The following is a 25,440-nucleotide window of genomic DNA, read 5'->3' on the forward strand; positions in this document are numbered from 1 at the left end:
GGAAACAGGTTTTGTGAATAAATGCTGACAAGACCGGATACACGTCGCATGTTTTGACCGGATATTACGTCACACGTATGTTTGTAGTCCCAAAGCAACGTCAGACGATAAAGTAAGGTATGTTTAGGGGGACGATGAAACTTTTTGGAATTAATTAAAGAAGCAAATATTAATGCATTTTAGATGGAAAACAGCAAAGAAACGCTACGGTTTATCAAGAATTACAAAAGAAAACTCATATGTCATCGCATGGCGCAGTCGCTTCCTGTTCTTCTTCTTCTTTTAAATTACTGTTGGATCACATCACTATGGTACCGCCACCTACAGCGGCAGAGTTCCCTCTTAATATTCACAAAAGAAAAACAGATGGAAACGGGCATAAGTTGCATGAGTTATTCCTCATAACTATTTCATCAGAAAATCAAATAGCACCAACGGAAATGTGGTCCTCCTCAAAATAAAGGCCTCACAAGTAAAATTGTCCATGGACATCAATGCATTGTTAGGCTTTTATTTTGAAATTGTCCCTCACATTAATCGTTGTAGCTGGCTTGACTGTCGACTTTTTGACTGGAGGCTGGCCTGACCACAATCCATTACGCCAATGGCTGCGCTCCAATTCTCTTAGTACACAAATGCGCAGTGATTCAATCAAATCTGGTGCGCATGTTAATATTTTCAGTGCAAATGCGCACCACTGTGCTACAACTCAAGAGTTTTGTTTGATTTTTCTTCTGTGTCCATATGTCTAGGCTGCTGTAATACATGAATTTCCTTTTTAGAGGACTAAGAAATACTTTTTTTGTCCTATTCTTCCATCCAAGCATTAAAAAAAAAAAAAATTCCCCATCCAAGCATTTTCTATTACGCATGTCTTTAGAGCTTTAGCCTCCATCAGCTGACTGGTCACCAGTCAATTGAATTCTATTATATTCTTTTTTATTCTATTCTTAAAACAATACTAACTAGACATGATACACCTGTTCCACTGTCAAGCTTCATGAGGGTGGATGTTGTGAGACTGTTCAGTACACATTTTGCATTGGTCTTTGTCATCCCGTAGCCTCATTTGTAAAACAAATGCATTAAAGCAACACTAAGGAACTAAGGATTATGGCGGCGCCATATGGACAAAAGCGGTAATGTTATGCCTGAAGGACGACCACATTTCCCATGAGGATAAGCGCATTGTGTCGTTTTTTAGCTCACACTAACAAGTGAAAGCCAGGCCAATGTTGATCCTTGTTCCGGGTAGCTTCCCTTTTTTCTTTTTTTGTCTCCTCAGACAAAACTTTTCAGTTGTTTTGCAACTTCTGCCAGGAAAGCAGTAATCGTGCATCGACATTCAAATTGACTTCCGTCTTTGTAACGAATGAGGAAGGGGGAAGTGACGGATGCCATAAAGCAGTCAGCACATTTGTCGATTTTTTGTTTAGCAGTGTTCCTAGAACCTTCCTCCTCAAAGTTGCTTAGTGCCAGTAAAAATGATACAGACCCCCTCAGGCCATGGCAAAGGTACCATTCAACTAGTTTAATCAGAAGAGTTATGAAAATATTTTATTATTGTTGAAAAGGTCCTTAATGCTACTTTAAGCAAAATACATATTTTATGTTGTACTGTATGATCTATGTATTTATGTACACAGGTTGTATGATACAACTAGTTTCGGACCACTGTTTTCTGTTTGCATTTGTGTAATGTATAACTATTACCTATGACTTGGACATGTGTGCTGGCAGTGATGCTCGTAGCAACGTTGGTGGCAACACACTCCCATTCCCCATGGTCCTCCTTTGTAAGTGACTTAAACTGTAAACTGCCTCGCGGCAGAACGTTGTGCTTGCTTTTACTGGGCTTTCCAACCTGCAGGTCACACAAACATAAGACAAATAAGACAAAGCATCTTTATTTATATGGCACAAGAAAAAACACTTAAAAGCATTTACAAACACAACACAGCTTTCAGATGCAAAGCACGGAAAATTATAGTAGCTTACCGAAATTACTAAAGGAACATACATTAACATTTAAACACATTAAAAGAAGACTTTGAAAACTTTTCAAAATAAAGAAATAAAAGTAGGTTTCCAAAATTCCAAAATACTGTGTTGTGAAATTGATCAAAACAATGTTTAAAAGCCCTCCGTCAAAGGTATGGAGGGGGCGGGGGTGGTGGGGGTAGAAGCAAAGTTTTTAACCTGCATTTACACTTAGGGCTGATTTCACTTCTGTTGGCGACTTATTCCAATTGTGTGCAGCATAACAGCTAAATGCTGCTTCACCATGTTGGCTTTGAACTCTGTGCTTTACTAACTCAACTAAATAAAGCTGATTAAATACTGTAGACTCAATACAAAATTCAAATATCTCACTCACAGTTATATGCCAAGGCTAAAGGTTCAGAGGCATAGTGAAGATTTTATTGCCTTTCCCTTTGGAATTAATAGCATTATGCATGAAAGAAAACCACAGGCTGGAAAAATTATGTGGATTACAAAGAACGCATTACATATTTTCATCTTTTCATTTCATATACAAATATTACATAACTTTCTGTTTCAGACATCTGGTCTCAGCTGAGCCGAGCCTATCTCAGCTAACTTCAGGTTTGAACGGCAGTCAATCAAAAGGAATTTAGACAAACAACCATTCAAACTCACGTCACACCAGAAGACAGTCTAAAATGGACTAATTGAAATCCCAAAACATGTATTTTTTTTAATACTTTGTCCTTCACTCCCAAAAAATTATTTATACATTTGTTTGTTTTATATGCATACAGAAGGCTTTGATACAGCTTCTGACATGAAGAGGTGGCTAAAAGCAATGGTAGTTATTACAAAAACGGCCAGCAGGTGGCAGCATAGTATAAGAGATCAGTCAGGGCCACATTGCAACAAGCTCTTTTTGTCAGTATTTTCAACAGGTTTGTGAATAATAATGAAACTTAGCTATATTCTAATACTAATTGTTGCAAAACGGAAACAGATACAAATGTACTTTTTTTTCCTGATGAGAGAAGAGACTCTAGTCTTTCTTTTGGTAGGTTCCATGTTTTTATAGCAATAGAACACAATATTCTGTTAACAGAATGATTTGCCAGAAAATGGATGTTTTATTCTTATAACATATGGAACGTGTAAGTATGCTCACTATAAATAACCTAAACATACCTTGTAATGTTTTATTTGCCTTGCGCAAACTTAGTGACATTTTTCATGTATTTTTTTTATATTTTTTTTAGGTGATAAGACTTTCCAGTGGTGGTAAGCAAACATTCAATCCAAGGAAAGGCAACTATTTTTTTCCCAACACAATTTTTATTCATAATCAGAAGAAAAAGAAAAATCAGGTTTGATATTAGCACGTAACTCTGTCAAACCCAAAAATGTATAAATATGTTTGTTTGTTTGTTTGTTTTATGTTTTTTTTATGCTTGAGCATACAGAATGCTTTGATACAGCTTCTGACCTGAAGAGGTCGCTTAAATCAATGGTAGTTGTTACAAAAAAATGGACAGCAGAGTATAAGAGATCAGCCAGGGCCATATTGCAACAAGCTCTTTTTGACAGTGTTTTCAACAGGTTTGTGAATAATAATGAAACTTAGCTATATTCTAATGATAATTGTTTCAAAAACGGAAACAGATACAAAGATACTATTTTTCCCGATGAAAGAAGAGACTCTAATTTTTCTTTTGGTAGGTGTCATGTTTTATAGCAATAAAACTGAATATTCTGTGGACCTTGCAAAATCAGTCAAAATCCAGTAAAACTGGGAGCGAAGGGGATTGCTTCAGTGAAAATGGCTGGGAGTGAATGAGTCAATCATCATGAATGTTTGGAATGTGGGAAAAGGTTGGTGACAGTCTCATTATAATAAAAAAAGTCATACTTTTTATTCATGACATGCGTACACATGCTACAATCAGGGTGTCACAAACACACTTGCAATAGTTTGACAAGAGTCAGCATTTATACTGTCGGTACTGAATTTAATCAATTGATAAGCAATAAATATAGTCCACAGTTATTTGTAAATGCTTATACTGTTACCATGACAAAATGTCTGAGAATGATGCATTAAATTAATGCTTTGTTTCCTTATTGTAAGTATTATTTGCTTTGCTGTATTCTTATTTCTTTTTAATAGAATACAAACAAAAAAATGAATCAACTTAATGTTTTTGTCAGTCAAAAAGTAAGTCGGCCAATATTTGATCACCGCTATAATAACAAGGGTGTGAATGCAGGAAATACTTACTTTCCTCCATGTTATATTGGGAAAGGGGTCTCCCTCTGCCTCACAGGGGATAATCAGTTCTCTCCCAGCCTCCTGCCTGTACTCCCCTCCAGGGACCACTGAGAATTTGGGAGGGTCCTGCACAGGTTGAAAATCACATTAGATTACCATAGAAATTATGCAAAATTATTTGAATACCCTTTCCATTACAAAGTTAGAGACTAAATAATTAAATAAACAAATGACTCTCCAAGCCAGGCACCAGTGAACGAGCAAATGGACATTTAAATGTCATATCACGACATCGGCCAGAACTTTTGTACCCATGAATCTTGATATCCCTTAATGTTAAGGACATTTTGCTCCTAGAATATGTCACCTTTGACAAAAATCTATGTCCAGAATAAAGAATGGCATTCCTTGTCATCAAACGTTACAACTATTATTAATAGAGTTCCTCAAAATTGTCTTCTAGGCAAACCATAAACAACTGTATTATTTTAAGTCAAGCTCTGTGTGCCATCCATTAATCAACCTATATTACCTATAGTACTGTACTCATTCCAGGCAGTGAGCTGGTGTTTCCAGTATTGTAGCTCACATTGCGGGGTAAGGTAAGACAGCTCACAAATCAACTGCTGTACTGACATACAATATGGGGACATACATTTATGCATGCTAATTCCTAACAATTTTGTATTTTGTACAAGAAACTGGAACTAAAATAAGTGACTGAACCAATGCCAACCCCTCACTGAGTGTTAATTAAACTAAAGTATAGCAACGCTACATAAGCATAATCTGACCATCTTTGGAACTTCGAATTTGGATTGTGACATTTAAAAAAAAAAGCAGCAAATGTACCTTTAGCACCAAGGGAGCGGGAGGGGACCATCCCATGGAACCCAGGGCATTGTAAGGCATGCAGGTATAGGTGCCGAGAGAGTCCTCTGTCACCTCTGCCACACGGATGCTCCCATCGTCCATTTGGCTCCAACCAGGGTACTGCGAATGTCATTAATTCCCAATTTGTAATTGATTGTACAGTATAGTGTATATAAATACAGCGGTAATTGTTAAACCCCATATATATATATATATATATATATATATATATATATATATATATATATATATATATATATATATATTAGAGATGTAAATTACATAGCATCTGGCAATTTGATCCGTATCACGATTCATAGGTCATGATTCGATTCGATACCGATTAATCCCAATACAAATCTATAAATTGATTATTACAAACAAACAAAAATTCACTCAAATTTAGAAAATATTAATCAGTAAACTTTTACATGTACACTGTAAGACTTGTATGAAAATGTATTTATTCATCTGAAAATGTATTTATTCATCTGAAACTTCAGGCTTATAACTGTGAGCCACTGTATTCAACCAACACGTTGCAATCTATTTCATGTTTGAACAGCATTAAAATAGAATATTAAGGCTAAATGTTCCATTAATAAAACATTCTTCCATGCTTAACGTGTGAACCCTAACCCTAAGTAAGACATTTTGTTGAATACTTCCATAAAAAAATGTATGTTTAAACATTGATTCGGCCGCATATCGAAACAATTTCACAATTGCGCACTGTAATATCGCGATATAATATTGCTGAAACGATTTTATTAAACACCCCTAATATATATACATACATATATATATATATATATATATATATATATATATATATATATATATATATATATATATATATATATATATATAGCTTACCTTATCTATCCGGAGAGGGAGACCATCTTTCTTCCACTTAACTAATGTTACAGGTGGGTTGGCATCTACAGGACATCGGATAAAGCCCGGCAGACCAATGGCCACATAGAGTACAGATGGCATGTTTACAACACGAGCAGGATCTACTCAAACACAAATCACAAGAAAGTACGTGAAAACATTGGTGATGTGTTTGCAATAAGAGTAAGGTGACTCTTAAAGATAGATTGAATGACAAGATGCCTAACCAAAGGATGGCCTACCATGAAATGGGTGTTTTCCCAACTGTTCTATGACAATATTCACAGTGAATATTTCCATTAAAATCTACTTATTTAATGTAGTTCCTTTTATTGTAGATACTTATTAATGTGAAATCTGTGGGCACAAATCTCTGGCAGTGTTTCTTTTCAAACGATCACTTCTACAACATTTTTACAGTTATTTTTAGAACTAGCCCACAGGCGTTTTCAGGGAAACACAATAGTGACCCCTGATTTTAAAGCCTTGTAAGTGAGGGAAACTTCCTAGAAGTTCACATTTTTTTATTTTAAGGATGGGGGGGACAGCATTTGGAAAATATGCAATGTTCTTTTGCAACTCATCACAGCATCTGAGGAAACGGCTCTACTTGACATTTGGTTTAAGTGGATCGAAAGACCTGTGACCCCAATGAGGATAAATTGTTCTGAAAATGGATGGATGGATGTTTGGATGGATGAATGGATGAATGGATGTTTGAAAGGATGGATTGATAGATGTTGGGATGCTGTTACTATTTTAATTTACAACTAATAAATTATTAAATAATTTAATAATTTAATTAATCATTTAAATACCTTTTTCATTTAAAATTGTCCAAATCCTCCGAATTTCAGCTTCAACAGTAATTCATCTCTGATTTCTGTAGTCCTCAATGAAAGCAGACTGCTCATCTTTGATTCAGCACAAAACATTTATTTTTACTTTGGATGATAAACATTTGCGGCTATTTAACGACATCTTACGGGCCAAACCAGTAACTCAATCATAATTCATTTATGTTTGTTCATTTTCTGCACGTCAATTAGAACTGATGTCTTCATTTTGAATAAAGGGATTGTCCAAGTCATCAATTAATCAACAAAATAATCTACAAATTAACAAATAATTAAAATAAGATAGATACAGCCCTAAACTACTATACAAATTATGTTTAAACAGTTACAGAATGTGTTAGTTTAGCAACTATCATTTTAACTTGTTTTTGTTGTTAGTTGTTTTACTCTCTGTTGTATAATTTCTCACTAAATTTATCCATATTAAACATCTACGTGATATAGTGCATTTTTGCTGTTTATCGGTGAAAAACAAGCTACTTTGAAGCTGAGAAATAATGAAAAAGCAATTAAAGCCATTGAACATTCACATACTCAATATGCGTATTTAATAGTGCTGTTAAAGTTAAAGCGTTAACTCATTGATTAATCACAAAAAATTATCGCATCAATCATGTATTAACACAGATTAATCACACTATTAATTTTGACCGCAGATTGTCCTTTAACTTGACAGCGGATGGTTACTTTAAAGGTAGCGCAGGTTGTGTTTGAGCTATAAACATAACTACATGCATTAAAGTAAAGCATTTAATAAATGTTTGCGTATGACATTCAGAATATTTGTTCATGTCAAAATATTGTGTTTTAGTTTTAATTTAAAATTATGCAAGTAGTGGGTTATTTTAAATGATCCAAGTAATAAACTGATTAGAAAAATAGGAGAGTGTGCAGTGGATCAAACAATGTTGAAGACGTCCTCATAACAATAAATGTCGAAAGAATTAACACATAGCAGGTCCTCTTCAAATTTGGCAGGCAAAAAAGGTTGATGAAAAGCCTTTTAAATAAAGTGATTAATCATGATTAATCAAAATTCTAAGCTGTGATTTGTCTGATTAATTTTTTTTATCGTATAACAGCTCTAGTATTTTAAAAATTGATTAATTAAATAATAAAGTTTTAAATTTCCATTTATAGAATTTTTTTTATTATTATTATATTTTTTATATCCAATTTTATTTAGACTTTTATTTATTTATTTTTTATTTTGGTAATTTTGGTCTTCCATAAGAAAGAATCAGTTTGATACTGAAAATAAATGTTTTTGTGCCTTCCAGTAACTCCTGATTATTACTGTACGGTACACCCAGTCCCATAAAAAAAAAAATATATATATATATATATATATATATATATATATATATTTTTTTTTTTTAATAAAATAAAATTAAAATTCAGCATCACGCACGTGCTGTGGACCTATGACTTTTTACATTTCTAAGAACCCCTGACCTATGTTAATAAATACATGTATTTTTTTTAATTTAAATATAATACTGTAAATCTATTTTGAGTAGTTTGATAAATGTATTAAATGAGACATGAATTCCATCCCGTCAGAGCAAATTATTAGCTCAGTCTGCACATGTTCATCAGTGTCACTCTGAACATGTTCATCAAGTTCAAAGTTCAGATCACAAATTTGTAAATTAACTAATTCAGTTCATAGTTCATAATTGATTTTTTTTTTAAACTAAATTCATCGGTCCAAAAATGCACTCATAGTGCTTCACATATTGATTATGTCCAGTAAAGAACAAATTTACATTGCCAGGATCTAATCATACAATTTGAAGCTGGTCTTGGAAATGTTTTAATATAAATCAATTATCTACCTCCTTATCTAAACATTTACCAACACTCAATCATTACCTATTTTTTTTTCAGTACTAATAGAATGATAAGTGCATTTGATTGACCTTAAGGCAAGTGTCAACCCTTACTAAAAATATTTTTACAGCCCTTAAAGGTTTGCATCTAGAAGAGCCTAAGAAGAGCAGCAAAATTATTTTGACCCAAAAAATAAAAAAAATTGGTAAGAGGGCCAAAAATGCAACCTAAATTAGGTCAAAGAAGATATCTTCAAAGTAATGAGAAGATAAGAAGAAAGATGGTGAGAGTAAGAGGAGGAGGGTGGTAAAATTGAGGGAATAGTATTGGCGTGGCGGTGGAAGGACAAGTAAGGTGGAGCACAAGCTTGATGTGAGAGAGAGAGAGAGAGAGAGAGAGAGAGAGAGAGAGAGAGAGAGAGAGAGAGAGAGAGAGAGAGAGAGAGAGAGAGAGAGAGAGAGAGAGAGAGATGTTACAGATGACGTAAGGTTGAGAGAAGCCAGCAGAGGAGGTAGGAGTGGAGGAGTCGATGTGACTGTGAGCATGATAACGACATCTGGTATTGCCAAAGAGTGGAGTGGGAAAAAAATTAGGTTGTGTTAGGTGGAATCGAGCGAATAAAGACATTATTGTGCTATTGCCAGATTAAATTTGTAACCTCCAAAGTTCAAACCGCCAGCTTGGCAGCACTCTGGCATAAAGAGCCCAGAGGAGTGCTGCTCGCACCATCACAGACAAGAATATCAGCCAAGTTTCTAAAAATAGTTCACAGACACAGCTATTGCTCGCAGAATCGCTATCGCTCACAACCCACTGGTGCCCACTGCAAAATACTGTTATTCACTGGAAAGTACCTTGGGAGAATGCTATGCTCTGCTGTCATAGCAATAATGGGAAATTGTGGGAAAAAGATTTTGAGAAATAGTATTAGAGAGGGGGGGGGAGGAGAAAGAGAGAGAGAAAGAAAGAGAGTGAGAGAGAGAGTGAGAAAGAGAGAGCCCTCTGCAGTCTAACAGAGAAACATACCTGCTTTAACAGCAATGATGTAATCCCATCTCTCACCCTCCCTCCCTGCCTCCCTCTTTCCTAAGACTGGTGTTGCCTGCTTCTGTTTGTTACACACAGCACACGCTAATGTATAACAATCTGAAGAGGCAGGCGAGTGAGGGAATGCAAAACATCTGTTGCCTTGACCACCGCCAGTGTCAGTACAGTATTGCCATTCCGGTGTCCAACTGTCAAAACCCTGTGTATATTTTCTGTAATTTATTGCAATGAGTGATGGATCATTAAGAGTGTCTTAAGCGGGGAGAACATGAGGAGGTATATTTTTTGACATGGTGTACATATTTCACATAAATGGGACGGTACCTCTTTGTTGTTTCCTTGAATTGGTCATTTCTATTTATTGCGCTACAGAAGTGCCTCACTCAATAAACTGCATTAAGAGAGAGAAAGAGATAGAGATAGATAGATAGATAGATAGATAGATAGATAGATAGATAGATAGATAGATAGATAGATAGATAGATAGATAGATAGAGAGAGAGAGAGAGAGAGAGAGAGAGAGCCCCCGAGCCTCGATAGATGGTGATCTTAGCATTAGCTAGCTAGCTAATTTTGAACCAGCTAGCTAGCTAGTACGACAGAACATGCATGGATCTAACCCAGTTGTTTAAGCTTCACTTAGAATATGCCTGCCGTTAAGGAGACATTTGGATTTAAAGCAACCTAAAAAAAAGTGCCACCTTAAAAAAATAATAAATAAAATGGCGTCATCCCATCATCGGTCCCGTGGCAAGTTATCGCCAATTTTTATCTCTCTGCGAGCTGAGAAAGAGAAAGGTGAAGGAAAATCCCAGTTGACCGGACAGCAGTTATTTTTCACACGAAACATACTTCAAAAGCGAAAGTTTTCACCAAAGCATCGTTCTGGATGAGTCACGTGATCGTTAAGGCGCAGTTATGTCGAGGGCACCCTCCCCTTCCCACCAAACAACAACAACAACAACAACAAAAGGTAGATCACAGGAGGTTGGCTGCTTGAAAAGTAGATTTTGGGGCAAAAAGGTTTGGTCACTCTTGCTCTATTTAAGATTAAACAGAAAATTGTTGACCAACTTAATTAATAATTAAATAATTAACTTAAAACTGCTTCAAGTGGTAACACAAGATTGAATTAAGTTAATCAATATATTAATTAATTAATATTAATAATATTAATAATTAACTATGAGTTCATTAAATTGAATATATTCACTTTGGAGTAACTTAATCAATCGTTTGTTACCACTTGAAGCAATTTTATTAAGTTGGTCAACAATTCTGTTTAATCTTAAATTGATTCAACAATTCTCTTTTTAGAGTGTAGAAGTAGTGGCACCTTTTTTAAAAAATTTTGACACACTCCCTTCTCACACTATACGACGGCATATTAGGGCCACATATAGAAAATAATAATTTAGAAGGCGGGAGCAATATTCCGAGAAAAAACTTGCAAATTTGCCACTTTACAAAGTAGCAGATTTACAAGAAAAAACTCAGAAACTTACAAGAAACATATGTAGCGTACTATTCGGATGTTTGTGCGAATACTTTTTAGTCGGGTTTTCAAATAAGGAGATAGTAATTGCTTTAGCAGAGATTAACCATATGATATTGAGCATTTGCTCTTTGAAGCGTTGGGTATGGCTAGCAACAAAGGTCCACACCCTAAGGATCAGGCATTTAAGTTAATTTGTTAAAATGTATATTTACGTGTACATTATTTATGTTTCCAGAATTGACACATTCATACATTTTGGTATTTTTTTGTACAAGTAGCTAAGTTGATTTGTCGAATCTGCTGAACTCCGTCATTCACTTACATTTACCTAATGTATGCAAGCTTCTGGTTGGTTAGTGTTTAGTCAGTTGATGTGTTGTGTTGTGTCTTAAACAAGAAGTGAGTCCTAAAAATTTTTTTATGACGAATAAAGTTTAAATTAAAAATAAATCCGTCTCCATCATGTCTTTTCATTTTATCAACAGTGTCCCATTAACAAATCCTCACATTAGATTAGTGTATTTCTACGTAGTTTTTATGTAGTAGTAGTTCTATGTAGTTTTTTCCTCGCAATCTGTCACTTTATAAAGTCGCAAATTTGCCACTTTATAAAGCCGCAAATTTATGAGGTTTTTTTCTCGGAATATTGACCCCCTTCTAAAAATAATATATTCATACGTGGCCCTAATACGCCATCGTATACATATGCTCACATTCACCTTTTTATTTTAAACTGGCCTTGTGGGCTGCGTAAAATATAATTTTTACTATACGCCGTGAGCAGCTGAAAAATGCAAATGACCCTCGGGCCATAGTTTAGAAAGAATGTCTGCCTCATGGTTGTGTGTTCAAATATCATCTTATGCCTTCCTGTGTTGAGTGTCCATGTTCTCTCTGTTCTTGGTTTCATGTGATAATGTGAATTGTATGTCCTTATGTGGCGACCAGTTGAGAGTAAATCAGCTGGGGGAGGCTGCAGCTCACATGTGATTCTAATGAGGACAACCAGTCAAGAAAGTGGATTGATGGATTTTTATGGTATGAGTTCAGAGAAAATTCGGGTGGCACAAATGTATGAAGCTGAGAGGAAAAGTTGGAGGCCACCTTTATCAAGCAGGTCACTCACATTGCACAGTCAGGTAAGCAGAGGCAGTCGGTGGTAGGCCAAGGCTGTTGCTTGGAGCACAAGTGTATTTCCCAGCATCCTCAGGCTTGACTTGGGCAATGATAAGGGAGCCATCGATCAGAACACTGACTCTGCGCTTTAGGTCACTGTGAAAAGTAAGGAAAAAAATAACAGTTTAATCAGTTTATCAGTTTAATCTCTGATTATACAATAAGATCCATAATGTTCATGCTATTCACGAGCATACTGAGAAAAGGAAGGAAAATTGTTCCTTTCGCTCTGAACTACTCTGGATGTTTTTACAAATGTGGAAAAAGACTCCTGTGTGCTAAATAGAAATGCTAATTACAAGATAATATATTATGTAGTTAGCACTTTGTTACAACGGTGGTTATTGTTAAAGTGCTATAGAAATAACGTTAGGTTGGGTCCTCTCAAGAGAGATAGCAGACACAAAAACAAGGTGAGGACCAGAAAGACTTGCACAAGTTCTGGAGAGATGCCTTTCAGAGAGATAGCTCCCTAGCAGGTAAAAGAGCACCATGGGAGCTAGCTAGGGAGCTCGCTAGCTAGCACCTTGGGCTAAAGCCAAACTGTGGCAGGATTTTTACTTTCTGAACCTGGATTTGCCACCTCTGGTGCCTTTCTTTTTCTTTTTCTTTTAGAGCTTAGTATTGTTCATTCGGTAATTTTACCGATTTGACATGTTATCATCATTGCTCTCTTTTTTTATTTTTATTTTTTTATTTTTGTTTTGTATGTGCGTGAGTATGTGCATGTGCGTGTGTATGTGTGTGTGAGTGTGTGTTATTGTGTACTCATTAGTTCACCTAAATCCTATTAAAAATCCCATACCGTTCACCTAAACCGAATACTTCAGAATCCAGCTAGAGTCTTGAGGTTGTCAGGAGACCCAAGGAAGGATCAAGGGAAAGAAAGGAAAGTGAAATCCAGCACCGACCAGACATTACCTACTACCTACCGGGTCACCAACCCCAGAAACATCTAAATTCCAACAAATTAGGGAGACCTCAAGAGACCAAAGGATAGACTGAGGAAAGGAAGGAAGGCATAGATGAAGCAGAGTGAGATCCACACCTCTGGTGCTTTTCTGTTGAAATGTCTCCTTTCATAACCAGCCATAACCAGACAAAACGTTGTGAGTTACTTTTATGTGGACATAAATCATTTTATTTAAATTTGAAATGATTTGTTTTCACCTTCTGCAAGAAAAACTTTATCACTCTGCTGTACATTAGAATTGTTTTTAAATGTAAGCTTGACTGATTGTATATAAAGTAGGGACGCACCGAAAAAAAAATTGGGGGGCGGAAAAAAGATATGTTTGTTGAGGCTATACATAGCATTGGTAGCAGAGGTGGCAAATCCAGGTCCAGAAAGTAAAAACCCTGCAACAGTTTGGCTTTAGCCGCAGGTGCTAGCTAGCTAGGTTCCTAGCTAGCTCCTATGGTGCTCGTTTACCTGCTAGGGAGCTAGCTAGCTAGCATTAATGGCTAAAGCCAAACTCTGGTAGGGTTTTTACTTTCTGGACCTGGTTTTGCCACCTCTGATTGGTAATATATTTTTGTTATTTAAAGGGACTGCAACATGAAAAATCTACTTTTGGGCGCTTTTAGTCATGTTAAAAGGCGAATTTCTCACCAAAAACATGACCAAAGTTGTGTTTTTCTTCATTCGTCCCTGTATGAGAAATTCTAGGTTATTCTGCATTCCAAGCACCAGCCCCTCCCTACCAGAGAAAACGAGCTGTTGGCACGGTTTGACATGATTGCGTGCGGCCCCACCCCCGCACTGCCTCTGCGGAATAAACGCACGCCCACTTTCTCTGAGACCTCCCTCCATGGGATAATGAAAAAAGTAGCCTTTAACCAATAAACATTCTGTCCAAATGAATTCAAAGCAAATCTTCACATTTGCAATGCTAAAGTGCAATGAAATGACAATTGGCTGTCTTAATATCCATTGGCTGACACTGGTTTAAACTACAAGTAAAACATTTGTGCTGTTAGATTTAAAGAAATGGATGGAGTAGTGGATAGTGCACTCTCTCCATAAGCAACAGGGTGCGGGTTCACAACCCACAGTGGTGTGTGTGTTTTTTTTCCATCCTCCTTTTTTCCTCTAACCTCTCTGCTCCCCTCCTCTTCCACAATTTTTTTGCGGTAAGGACCTGTTTTGTTTCAAATGTTTATTCCAGAATTGATGGCTTGCGTGACCAAACGCAGAGACCTAGCAGCCTGTGAAATTTAGAGTCCATTTTGGCAGCCACAGTGGGAGAGGCGGAGTTTTACTGAACCGAGCGTTTGACTTCCGGGTAGGAAAAATAGCCACCGAAATAACTCATATTTCATAAGAAATTACATCGCGACTGGGTCAAAGGTAAGATTTCATCATTATATGGCAATAGTTAACTGTGGAAGGGCTTAAAATACCATGGTGTAGTCCCTTTAAATGTTAGTTTTTTCTTCTTAGGTGGGGTCTTTGATAAGCCCGTAACGGGTTTCTACCGCACCTTCACATGTGTTGTATTTCTTTCTTTCTTTCTTTCTTTTTTTCTGCCATATTTGCATTTTTTTTAAGATTGTGTAAAAAAAGTTTCTTATTTTCAACTTTCTAAGGTGAGAAAAAAAGGTCAATTTATCGAAACCGAAAGAATACTGTAAATATTGTTTAGCAAATCAATTTACAGCCATGTGAGTGCAGTGTACATGAATATACTGTTACTTTTTTTGCAGTCATCGGTGCATAAAATGCTATGCTCAAATAACCCTTAGATGGAAGCAAGGTTGCTGTGATTATAACAGGGTGTACAAGAGGTCTTTAGTGAGAACAAATGAACCCAAAGGAAACATAATTCTGCAGATGGACTGCCATTAGAGGAATCTCCCTTAGCACTATAATAATGCCTCACAAGTACTCTTTTGCACTGGAAAAGAAAGAATACAGCGACTCATTACAAGAAGGCTAAACAGAAGGCACACGTGGATAATGTGATGAACAATGAACCACATCATATTTTTACTTCTTGAAAAAGACATTGTCTTCCTCCCAGAACCAGGTGTAGGTCAAGTTCCGGGGGTAGGCCTCCGCCTGGCAGGTGAAGAAGGCGTCTTGCGAGATGTTCACTGTAATGTTGTCTGGCGGTGATACAATGAATGGAGGGCCTGGCGGAGAACACACATGAGAAACAATACAAGGAATACAGGAAAGTTACTGGCCTTGACTCCGATTGAATTCTATTAAAATAACAAATTTTTCACACAGTGGGAAAAAATTGTGCCTTTGCGTAGTGTTATTTTACCTGTGGGTATGTCTTCCCACTGCATTTGAGTGTGGATATTCGTTATTTGAGGGAAAGGTACTCCCAAAGTCGATGCTAACTTCCTGTTAGCATTTGAATGTGATCCTCACTTCACTTTTAGCATTAGTGCTAGGCTAGGGATGTTTTAAAAACAAAGCATGTTTTCTATTTAAATATACAGTAGTGTTGTGTATTTAGTTTTACAGTTAACTCCAACTGCGATGTCATTAAACACCTTAAAGGACGCTTAGGGACAACAGAATAACCAGAATAACATACGCTACACACTTGCTAGTTGCTAATGCTAAGCAAGCCAAATGGTGCATTCACGGTACTTTCATTAGCACCGGAAACCTTGGTTTACTTCGATGATAACGTTTTAAGGGGAAAATAATCGCCCATTTGGCCCATAAAATTATGTTTATAGTTAATAAATAGTAACATGATCTACATTTGACAAGGAAACATTCAACAATTATCAAGGATACAACAGCACCATAGAAATCATTTTTTGAGTGGAGGGCGGGGGGACGCAAAGAGATTAAAAGCACACGCATGGTTTTGCTTCAGTGTCATCACAATTATTCTGCACTCAGAAAAGGATTATGCCAATTTATCAAGTGATCCTTGCTATGCCAGATGGATGATCCTCCTTGCACAAAATTTTTAAGTGTCTTAAAAAAATAACTAGATGTTGTGGCTCTAACCATATTGTTAACTCTTACTTGGTTACAGCAACTTGCAAACACTGGATTCACATACAGTTACTATTCCTCTGCAAGAATATCCCCCCAAAACACACCCACACCCACACTCACACCCACTCACACACACACACAGATTGCTAGCCCCATATGTTAGTTTTGATCTGTGGTCCACATTCTGATCCTTTAACAGGCAGAGTATTTCCATCTGCCACCCCTTACCAGACAAGCAGTGTGTGTGTGCGCGCGCATGTGTGCCAACCTGCCCTACTTGGAACCAGCTGAGAGTTAGAGATTTGCTGGCAATGTAGTCTCTTAGTTGATCTGCAGCTCAGTGGCTTTCAAGGAGGACCTCTATTAATCCATCTCTACTATAAACTATACACAACCGGTCAACTGAACATAGTGGCTTATCTTAGGCTTTGTATTACTACCGGTAGTTTAAAAAGAAAAAAATTATTTTCAGGGGTCAAATACTAGTTGGACTCAAATTAATTGTAAATGTGGTCATAAACCTTCAGTTGAATAGTTTTTCACAGAAAACAAATGCATGATATAAAATACTTTTATTATTATTAATTATTTCTTTGATGAAGAAAAAGCCTCATCAACAGTGACGGTTGGCCATTATTTAATCTTCTTCACAGGATAAGTAAAGTATCTATCTAGCCATCCTTCTATCCATCTATATTCCACCGCTTAGTCGGGGTCAGGTCATGGGGGCAGCAGCATAAACAGGGAAGCCAAGACTTCCCTCTGCACAGTAATTTATGGTGCTCCAGAGCGTATACCAGAGGCTTCAGGACAAGCTGACAAATTTGTGTTCCTGAAATTCGACCTCAGAAAAAGTTTATTTATTATCAAATTTACAGTTTGGCATACTTTAATGTTAGTTGAATAATGCATTAGATTTAAATGGCATTTTCTCCTTTGCTTTTTTGCACATTCAAAGCACTAACAATGGATGCATTATTCATATACCATATTTTCACAACTATAAGGGGCACCTAAAAAGTCTTACTTTTTTTTTTTTTTTTTTTAAAGTGTCAACTTGTGTGTGACTTCAGTAAGCGCTCCGCTTGACTGACTGTGTGTGGGAGCATTTCCACCGACACGCTACTTATATACAAGAAAGCGTTACTGGTTGAAGACTGGCAGGCTTAATAAGAACCCGAAAGACTCAACTGAAAGATGACAATGTCAACCAGGGCCGGATTTCCTGTAGTAAGATACAGATGAACGTCTTGGTGCTTTCGCTTTATAAGAGCGAGTTACGCCACAATTTGTGAATTGATTGTGCATGCTTGTGCTAACGTGTCTGCTTGCGCTACTGTTCGAGCGTTCACAAAAGCCGACATCATTTCTGAGAAACGAGACTGACTGACAATGATGAGAGGGAACCTGGCGTGTTTGATGGAGAACTTGCCCAGCTGTTTGTTTCAGATAGAGAAGATGAGGACTTTGAGGGACTTGTGGATTAGATTTGATCAAAAGGACCGTGAGTATATTGTTAAATACTTCAAGTACGACCGAACGCACTGTTTACATTGTTAAATACTTCAATAAAGTACAACCAAGTTTTGCTCCGCTGCCTTTTTAAAAACATACGCTAGCATGCATGCTAGAGTACCAGTATGTGTTAGCGTAAAAGCATGTGTGCCTTAAGTATGTGTTAAATACAGAAATAGAACCCGTAACTGAGACTGCACCTTTTAATACTTGAATCAGTTTGTTATTACTATAGTATTTAGTTTAATTTAATTCTGCACTATTGCATTGTTTAAAGACTGGCTGTGCTGGCAGATATTATGAGTGGTATTTATTTGGCAATCCAACATTTGTGTTTTATTTCTTTTTGTATTATTTATTGATTAATCAAGTGTATTGTTTTTTTCTATGTAAATGATGTGTTTTATATGTAAATAGAGAAAACAACAACACTATACCAGGATATATATTGTTATAGGTATATAAAATTACCTACAGTCGGGATATGAATATTAAATAATGCATGTTGTCCTTATCACACAGTTACCAATTCAGTGTACCCCACTCTTGCCCATAGACAGCTAGAGTAGGCTACAGCTCACCAACGACCCTAATGAGGATAAACGGAATAGATAAACAGGTGGATGATTGCTGAGTATGAGCCATTGTAAAGACCATTCACACTGCTATCTTTGTCCTGCTTTCATCGGACTCTGCATCATCAATACCTGAAAGGTTCTGTAATAGCTTCTTTCCACTCAGCTGTCAGAGCCTTGAACACCACTGCTACCATACATCCATAATTGTCTGCCACTCAATGATAGGTGCAAAAAACAAAACAAAAACAAACAAAAAACAATGCTCTGCGACTGCCATGTCGCCATGATGCATCTTCTGTGAACACAAGGTTGCGCGTATTAGGACGTCACAAATATGCAACACTACCTTAGGAGAGGGGAGCACTTAAGGAGTTAGGCACAACTTGAGCCACAACCACAACAGATGGACAAACTCTATTATTATCGGCAGATTTCTTTATTATCTGGTTTATCTGTTTGACGTCAAATTGGTCGATAATTGCCACTAATTATCGGCCACTAATATTATCGTGCATCCCTACTTTTTATCAACAGTTTTTTGTCCGCCAAATTTGAAGCACACCTGTTATGTGTTAATTATTTCTACATTTAATGTTATGAGGGTATCTTTCATATTTTTTGATCTCTGCACGCTCTTATCCGCTTTTTCTAATCAGTTAATTACTTTAATTACTAAACGCACCCCGTACATTTCAATGTGGACAGCATATGCGGGATACTCCTTCAGTGATGACGTAGTGGTCGCAGCTCGATGACGACGCATTGTCGATGACGTATGCTTGAATTCTAGCGTGACTGCTCGCGAACCGCCAGTCTGTCAACAACAATGGCGGATAGCCGTGTCGTAGTCATTATGCGCAACCTCCTTTGCTTGATTATGCTTTTACAGCAAAATATTTTGCGTGATATTGCTGTACTTGAATCACCCGCCTTTATCACTTCTCCTGTGTTTGTCTCACTGATCTGTATATATTACTGGATAGCCCATACACGCCCGTACAAGCCGTTAAAGCGACAGGGCGGCCATCTTACTCCTCCCATCTTGCGAGCAGACTACTGTATAAACTACTTTGAAGAACCCTTTTTTTGTTTTATCGCTCAGTTCCTTAGACCCCAATATTTGGCAGAGTCATCTTTTGTTGAATTACAGTTATAATGTCTTTGACCTTCCCCCTTTGTTGTTTATCTGGTAATCACCTCAGTCGGATGACAAAGGTGGCCCCGGAACTCCCTCCAAACACATTTGCAAGGCTCAAAATAATTTACTCTTTGGGGAGCATTTTTGCTAATCAATGACTTCATTTGAGGAGCAAATTTGTAGTAATAATCAATGTATATGACTCATGCATATAGTAAGAATCGATGGGGACAGGTTACTAATAAGCCATGGCTTCTACCCGTCAGCCCTTCTTTCGGATGTCAATGTTGCAAATGATATGATATGATCGATGTAACCTGTAATAATGTGTCTGAAAGGAAAACATTAATAAAACAAAACAAACAAAACAAAACAAAAACTTTACAGTATATCGCAGGCAATGGGGTACTGCACGAATGCTATTTTAAGACCGCAAGGCCACGAGACTTCAGCAGCTTGAACCGTAAGGGGGTTAACATAGAAGCGCTTGCTGACAAGCCATGCTAGTATTGCTTGTTTTGTTCTTGTTTGACTCCGGGGGAAAAAACACCCCGAGTAAACCCTGCTGTTATGGAACTTGCAGAAACGACTCCAGACATTACGACCGTCGTCGACATATGAAGGATGTATTCTTTATTCATTTCCCGGAGTCAAAAATTCCAAGGGATAAATGTGAACGGGGATCAACTTGTGCGGACGTCCAAAAGGCCAGTTTAACACTAGTGAAGTGAGCCTTTCACTTTCATATGTAGTACACATTTTGTTGGGGGCCATACATGCTCCTACAGATGACAATCCTGATCCCTTGCCGGCCACCGCCGTCCCGAAGAGGTAAGCGATTGTCTTCTTTTTTTTTTGTTTGGCGTTTGGCCCTACCCCGATTGCTGGACGACAATTAATGAATGATGAGGAAAAATGCTAAAATGGCTTTGTCACTGTTGTTCAGTCCTGTCTTGCTTACCGCCTGATTTTTTAGTTTTTTTTTGCATTTCCTATAAATCGTGGCATGCTGTGACATGTATGAACAATTATCTGTAGGGCCTTTTCTGAATTAATGAAACAGTGGGAAGGATAAAGTAATTGAAAGAATTGAGGTATACAGAGTGGTGTTGGTTGTGCCCAAGAATTTCTCAGTAGAATTGCGATCGCTACACATACACAAAAAGCAATAAAAATGTACCCCTAACAACTGTCAAAAATGTAAGACAACCAGATATTACAAACAGGGCATATGGTGGTAAAGGATAGCTTGTTGAAATTGTAGAATGTCAGTGTCAGTTTCTTTTCAAAAACATTATGAAAAAAATTAATAAATAATAAAAAAAGAAACTATTTCAAAAAAGAAAAAAGTCAACATTTTCAGTCTCTTTTTTAGCCCTCTACACTCAAACCAATTTCTTCAAATGAACATTAGTATGTTCTTCAACGTAAATACCAGTAAATGGACAGAATTAGTAGACTCGTAGACTGGCCCGCCGAGTTTGACCCCCTCACGAATATTAATTCAGTATGCCATTTATGCGAACAGAATTAGTCAAAGACGTTTGCCTTTAATGACACCAGTCAGTGCATTTTCCAGCAAAGATGCACACTGTACCCAGATGCCAAAGTTGCCCATGAGAATTTAACCCACAAATTTGTATTTTGTCCACCAGTTATAACTGTTTCACGGCCAAAAAATATCATTTTGTGTCAATGTTTCATCTATAATGTGGCTACAAATTTACAAATCAATAATCCCATGTCACGTTCATGTCTTGTGCAGTCTTCTTCAGCACAGTGCAGACTTTGGGAACACGTTTGTTACGGCTCTGGCCTCTCTCTCTTATAATTAGTGATTGGTGGACTTATGATTATATAAAAAATATTTATTAAAAAAATGTACATTGATGTGATAGAACATATTTTTGGGATATTATTGAAATCAATAGTGGGCTTTTAAAATGACTGAAATGTGAAAAAAAAAGCACAAGAAGAGTCTAGGCACTCTGCAGCTAAAATTTTAGTTCAGGGTTGAACTAATGCAATATGAGTTCACCACTAGATGGTGCTAATGATTACACACTGTCACTTTAAAGATGCAATAATGACTGTGAATCAGTTTCCCTGGCTGTTTTGCAAATGTGTCTCTCTGGTGCCCAAATTACTCAATTTATAAGAAAAAAAACTTCACTAGGTCCGTAAATCCAACGGCAAAGTTATCGTTCTCATCGAGTCGTCAGGTAAATTGATTACACCATTCTAATATTGTTAATTGCTTGTACATTCCAAAGAATACAACATCAAACAAGTAACATTTCATTTATGTCACGTTAACTTGGCAACATGAATAAACCATGCTACCAATTTGTAGTTCCCTTGGCTATCGTCGGCTTGTGTAGAGTGCATGTTATAAGTTTTGTTGAAGATGATTTCATCAAATTTCAGGTAAAAGTATAAGTATTTCATAAGTGAACATGCTTTTGTCTGAAAGATGAAAAATAATCTCTTGAAAATGTGGTCAACATTTAATGAATATTGCATCATACTTTACAGGCTTCAGTTTTGGTGTGGGCAAGTGTGCGTTTGGTGCTGCAATCTATAAATTAAAGGAGGTGGAATATTTGTAGCACCACCTTTTTCAGAGTTACAGTTTCTGGAAACACAAAAGCACAGAGTTTGTTTGTGTACTTTGTATAAAATGAATTATTCATTTACAATAAGAGTCTTGGTTTTTGGGGCAAATAGCGGCTTGATATATTGCTATAGTTACAAAAACTGACATTTCATTTACAGCTTAAGGCAAAGCATTCTCCCATCAATGACTTTTCTTTTCTTTTACTTTGTCCACAAGGCTTAAAAAAAGTTGTTAGAAAAAAAAAGTCCTCCTGATTTAAAGCTTAGTTGGTGGTGTTCTCGAAATTGCATTAATAACGGTCAGGTCTACACTCTCAGACAAACAGTTGCAAGGTTGTATTGTATTGATGTGTTGGCAAACTTGACAGTTAATGTACAGTATCATACTTACTTACACATTGGTCTTACACAGTGGCTTTTTAATGGCTGAACTGCTTACAGTTAATTGTAGCCAAATATTGTACAATGGTCACCCAAAACCACAATTGTTAATGAAGCTCCGTTACACTCAGACGGAACAAGGCGGCATTTTATGGAGGGCCAAAACTGCCAAAATTCACAATAAATAAAAAACTAAATAAACAAATAAATTAATAAAAAAAAAAAAAAAATATATATATATATATATATATATATATATATATATATAATATATATAAATGAATAAATAAAGTAAAAAAATAAAATAAAATAAAAAACGAGATACAATTTTTTATAAATATAAAAATAAATGTCGAAATAAATACAAAAATAAAAATATAAATACAATTAAATATCATTCAATAAATAAAAACTCTCTGCTCTAACATTAGTTTTTTTCATGCTGCAGACGCTCTGTCAGGTCAAAATGTTATTCAAATGAGAGAGTGGTCCTAAACATTTTTATTTATTGATTAATATTTAATCCTACTTATACATTTATTTGTGTATTTATTTCAACATTTATTTTTATATTTATTTATTTTTTTATCTTGTTTTTTATTTATTTTTACTTTTATTTATTTAGGGGCAATATATATATATTGTTGTTTTCATTTATATTGATTTTTTTGTATTTAATTTTTGAATTATATTTTTTATATCCGCTTTTATTTTCACTTTTATTATTTTCACTTTTATTAATTTATTTAGTCATTTATTTATTTTTAATTTTGGTCCTCATAGGCATTTATTATATTTGTGCTGGTCATTTTTAGTACTACGTAAAGAAAAAAGAAAGCTGCACAATGACTTGGCAATTTTGGAATGACAGTGTGTTCTCAAGCAGAGCTGACTTCACACTCCTCCCTTTCTCCGTCTTTAAAATGTGCGTAGCATTTAATGACAGAAATGGACAGAACAGCTATTGACACTGCTCATCATTTTCCAAACTCTATGCATTAAAAAGAACTCCCGACTGTAATGACAAGTTTGCTCTATATTATTTATTTATTTGGTTGGTACTGACATAACTATGAAATACATTTTTCAAAAAACATTTCCAGTTTAAAACGTTTTGTTGAAACTGTATTTGGACGTACGCTGCCATTCTTATTTACGTCGCAACGGATTCAGTGCGTAGTGACGTAGAATGGCGGCTCGCTCTCTGCCGAGCAATGTGAAACGCCTATAAAGAAAGCAAGGCAAGGCCGTGGTGTTCCTAAGGGGACGATCAGAACTCTTGAATGGGTCTGGTGAATGACAAGAGCACGGTGTGGGGGAGGGTGACTCTCCCGATAGCATGTTGTTTCTTTAGGAACGCTTGGAGGCTTAACTTGCTTTCTTTATAGTTTATAGTTTCACATGGCTCGGCAGAAATTGAGCCGCCATTCTACATCACTTCGCACTGAATGTGTTGCGATGTAAATAACAATGGCGGCGTACGTCCAAATAAAGTTTCTACGAAATGTATTAAACTGGAAATGATTTATGAAAAAATTATCCCATAGTTTTGTTAGTAACAACCAAATAAATAATATACTAGAGCAAACTTGTCATTACAGTCGGGGTTCCTTTTAAGATTGCTTTTTCATACCAACTATGCTCTTCTATCAAAGCTAAACAGCAGTACAATTTCCAGTGCCAACAGTACCATATAAAAAAAACAGAACACGCAAAATAATTAGTGGTTGATAAAGTGGTTGTTGCTGTTCACCATTAAATTGCTTTAAAATGCTATTTTGGAATTGTGACAAACTAGCAATTGTGGAGGGAACCTCAAGTCGGAGTTACGTTTGTCATCCTATGTGCAGTAAAAGTAGGTGGACTTGCATTCTAAGAAAGAAGAACGCCTGGTATGTCCAATAACTTTTGTCGAACATTATTGAGTGTTTCAGTGCCACGATAGATGAAAATGATCACCAATATCATGTGGATGACAGAACATTTGTGTTGGTTTTGTTAAGCAATGTGTAATGCAATTACTGTTTTTATTCTAGTAGGTTTGTAGTTCTAATTCCATTCCCGCTGGCTTAATAGGACTCTTGTCTCAGACAGAGCGGGTATCAAGTAGCTTTTAGTGATTGAGACACTTCTATTTAGATCATCTGTGACACGTCATAAATATATGTTTGTGATGCTTGGCAAGGAGCACTGGTTGAAGATAATGAATTTACCTTCATCTCGATAAGAAATGTTCTTTTGAAAGTGGACATTACGGAACAGACTGCTATGACTGCAGAGAATAACTTGAAATACCTGTAGGGTACAGTGCATGAAATCACTGAAGCCCTGTCCATATGTACAGTATATTCAACGAGCAGCTACTGTACGATTACCAAATGATGCCAACTTCATTCATTCATTTTGGTCATTGATGTCAAATGAAGGGATCCTCGGTCAAAGAACAAGCAAACTCTTCCTCGTTGAATGAATGAATGAATGAATGAATGAATGAATGAATGCATAAAACAAAACACGAGATAGTGAAAACAAAGAAGCTACCCACCTTGAACTAGCAGCCGTGTTGTGTGAATGGCCTCTCCTTGGGGGCTAAAGGCTCGACATGTATAGGCACCACGATCCTCTCGGGTGATGGATAGCACTGTCAAACTTCCATCAAATACCTGAACATACAAAGGTGTAACTGTTAATACATGGCAGTTAATATTTGGTTCCCTGATTTATAGTGTATTTTAAAAATAAAAATAAACTTTTTTTTTGCTCTGACATGGACAAATTGAAGGATATTTATTCAATGGTTTCAATA

The 25,440-nt window shown here is 36.4% G+C and overlaps 1 protein-coding gene across 5 annotated transcripts in view; it reads right to left on the reverse strand.

Annotated features, from left to right (window-relative positions):
• LOC144036093 (protein turtle homolog B-like) overlaps positions 1–25,440 on the reverse strand; it is a 129,003-nt gene that overhangs the window by 52,653 nt on the left and 50,910 nt on the right. For all 5 annotated transcript variants that reach the window (XM_077546397.1, XM_077546400.1, XM_077546396.1 and 2 more), the window contains exons 5-11: positions 25,180–25,297; positions 15,430–15,571; positions 12,387–12,532; positions 6,005–6,147; positions 5,108–5,248; positions 4,265–4,381; positions 1,714–1,864 (exon numbers count right to left, since the gene is read on the reverse strand). In XM_077546397.1, the coding sequence (XP_077402523.1) occupies positions 1,714–1,864; positions 4,265–4,381; positions 5,108–5,248; positions 6,005–6,147; positions 12,387–12,532; positions 15,430–15,571; positions 25,180–25,297 (958 nt within the window). The remainder of the gene's footprint in view (positions 1–1,713; positions 1,865–4,264; positions 4,382–5,107; positions 5,249–6,004; positions 6,148–12,386; positions 12,533–15,429; positions 15,572–25,179; positions 25,298–25,440) is intronic.

The sequence above is a fragment of the Vanacampus margaritifer genome, chromosome 16, assembly GCF_051991255.1.
Source record: "Vanacampus margaritifer isolate UIUO_Vmar chromosome 16, RoL_Vmar_1.0, whole genome shotgun sequence".
Lineage (NCBI taxonomy): Eukaryota > Metazoa > Chordata > Actinopteri > Syngnathiformes > Syngnathidae > Vanacampus > Vanacampus margaritifer.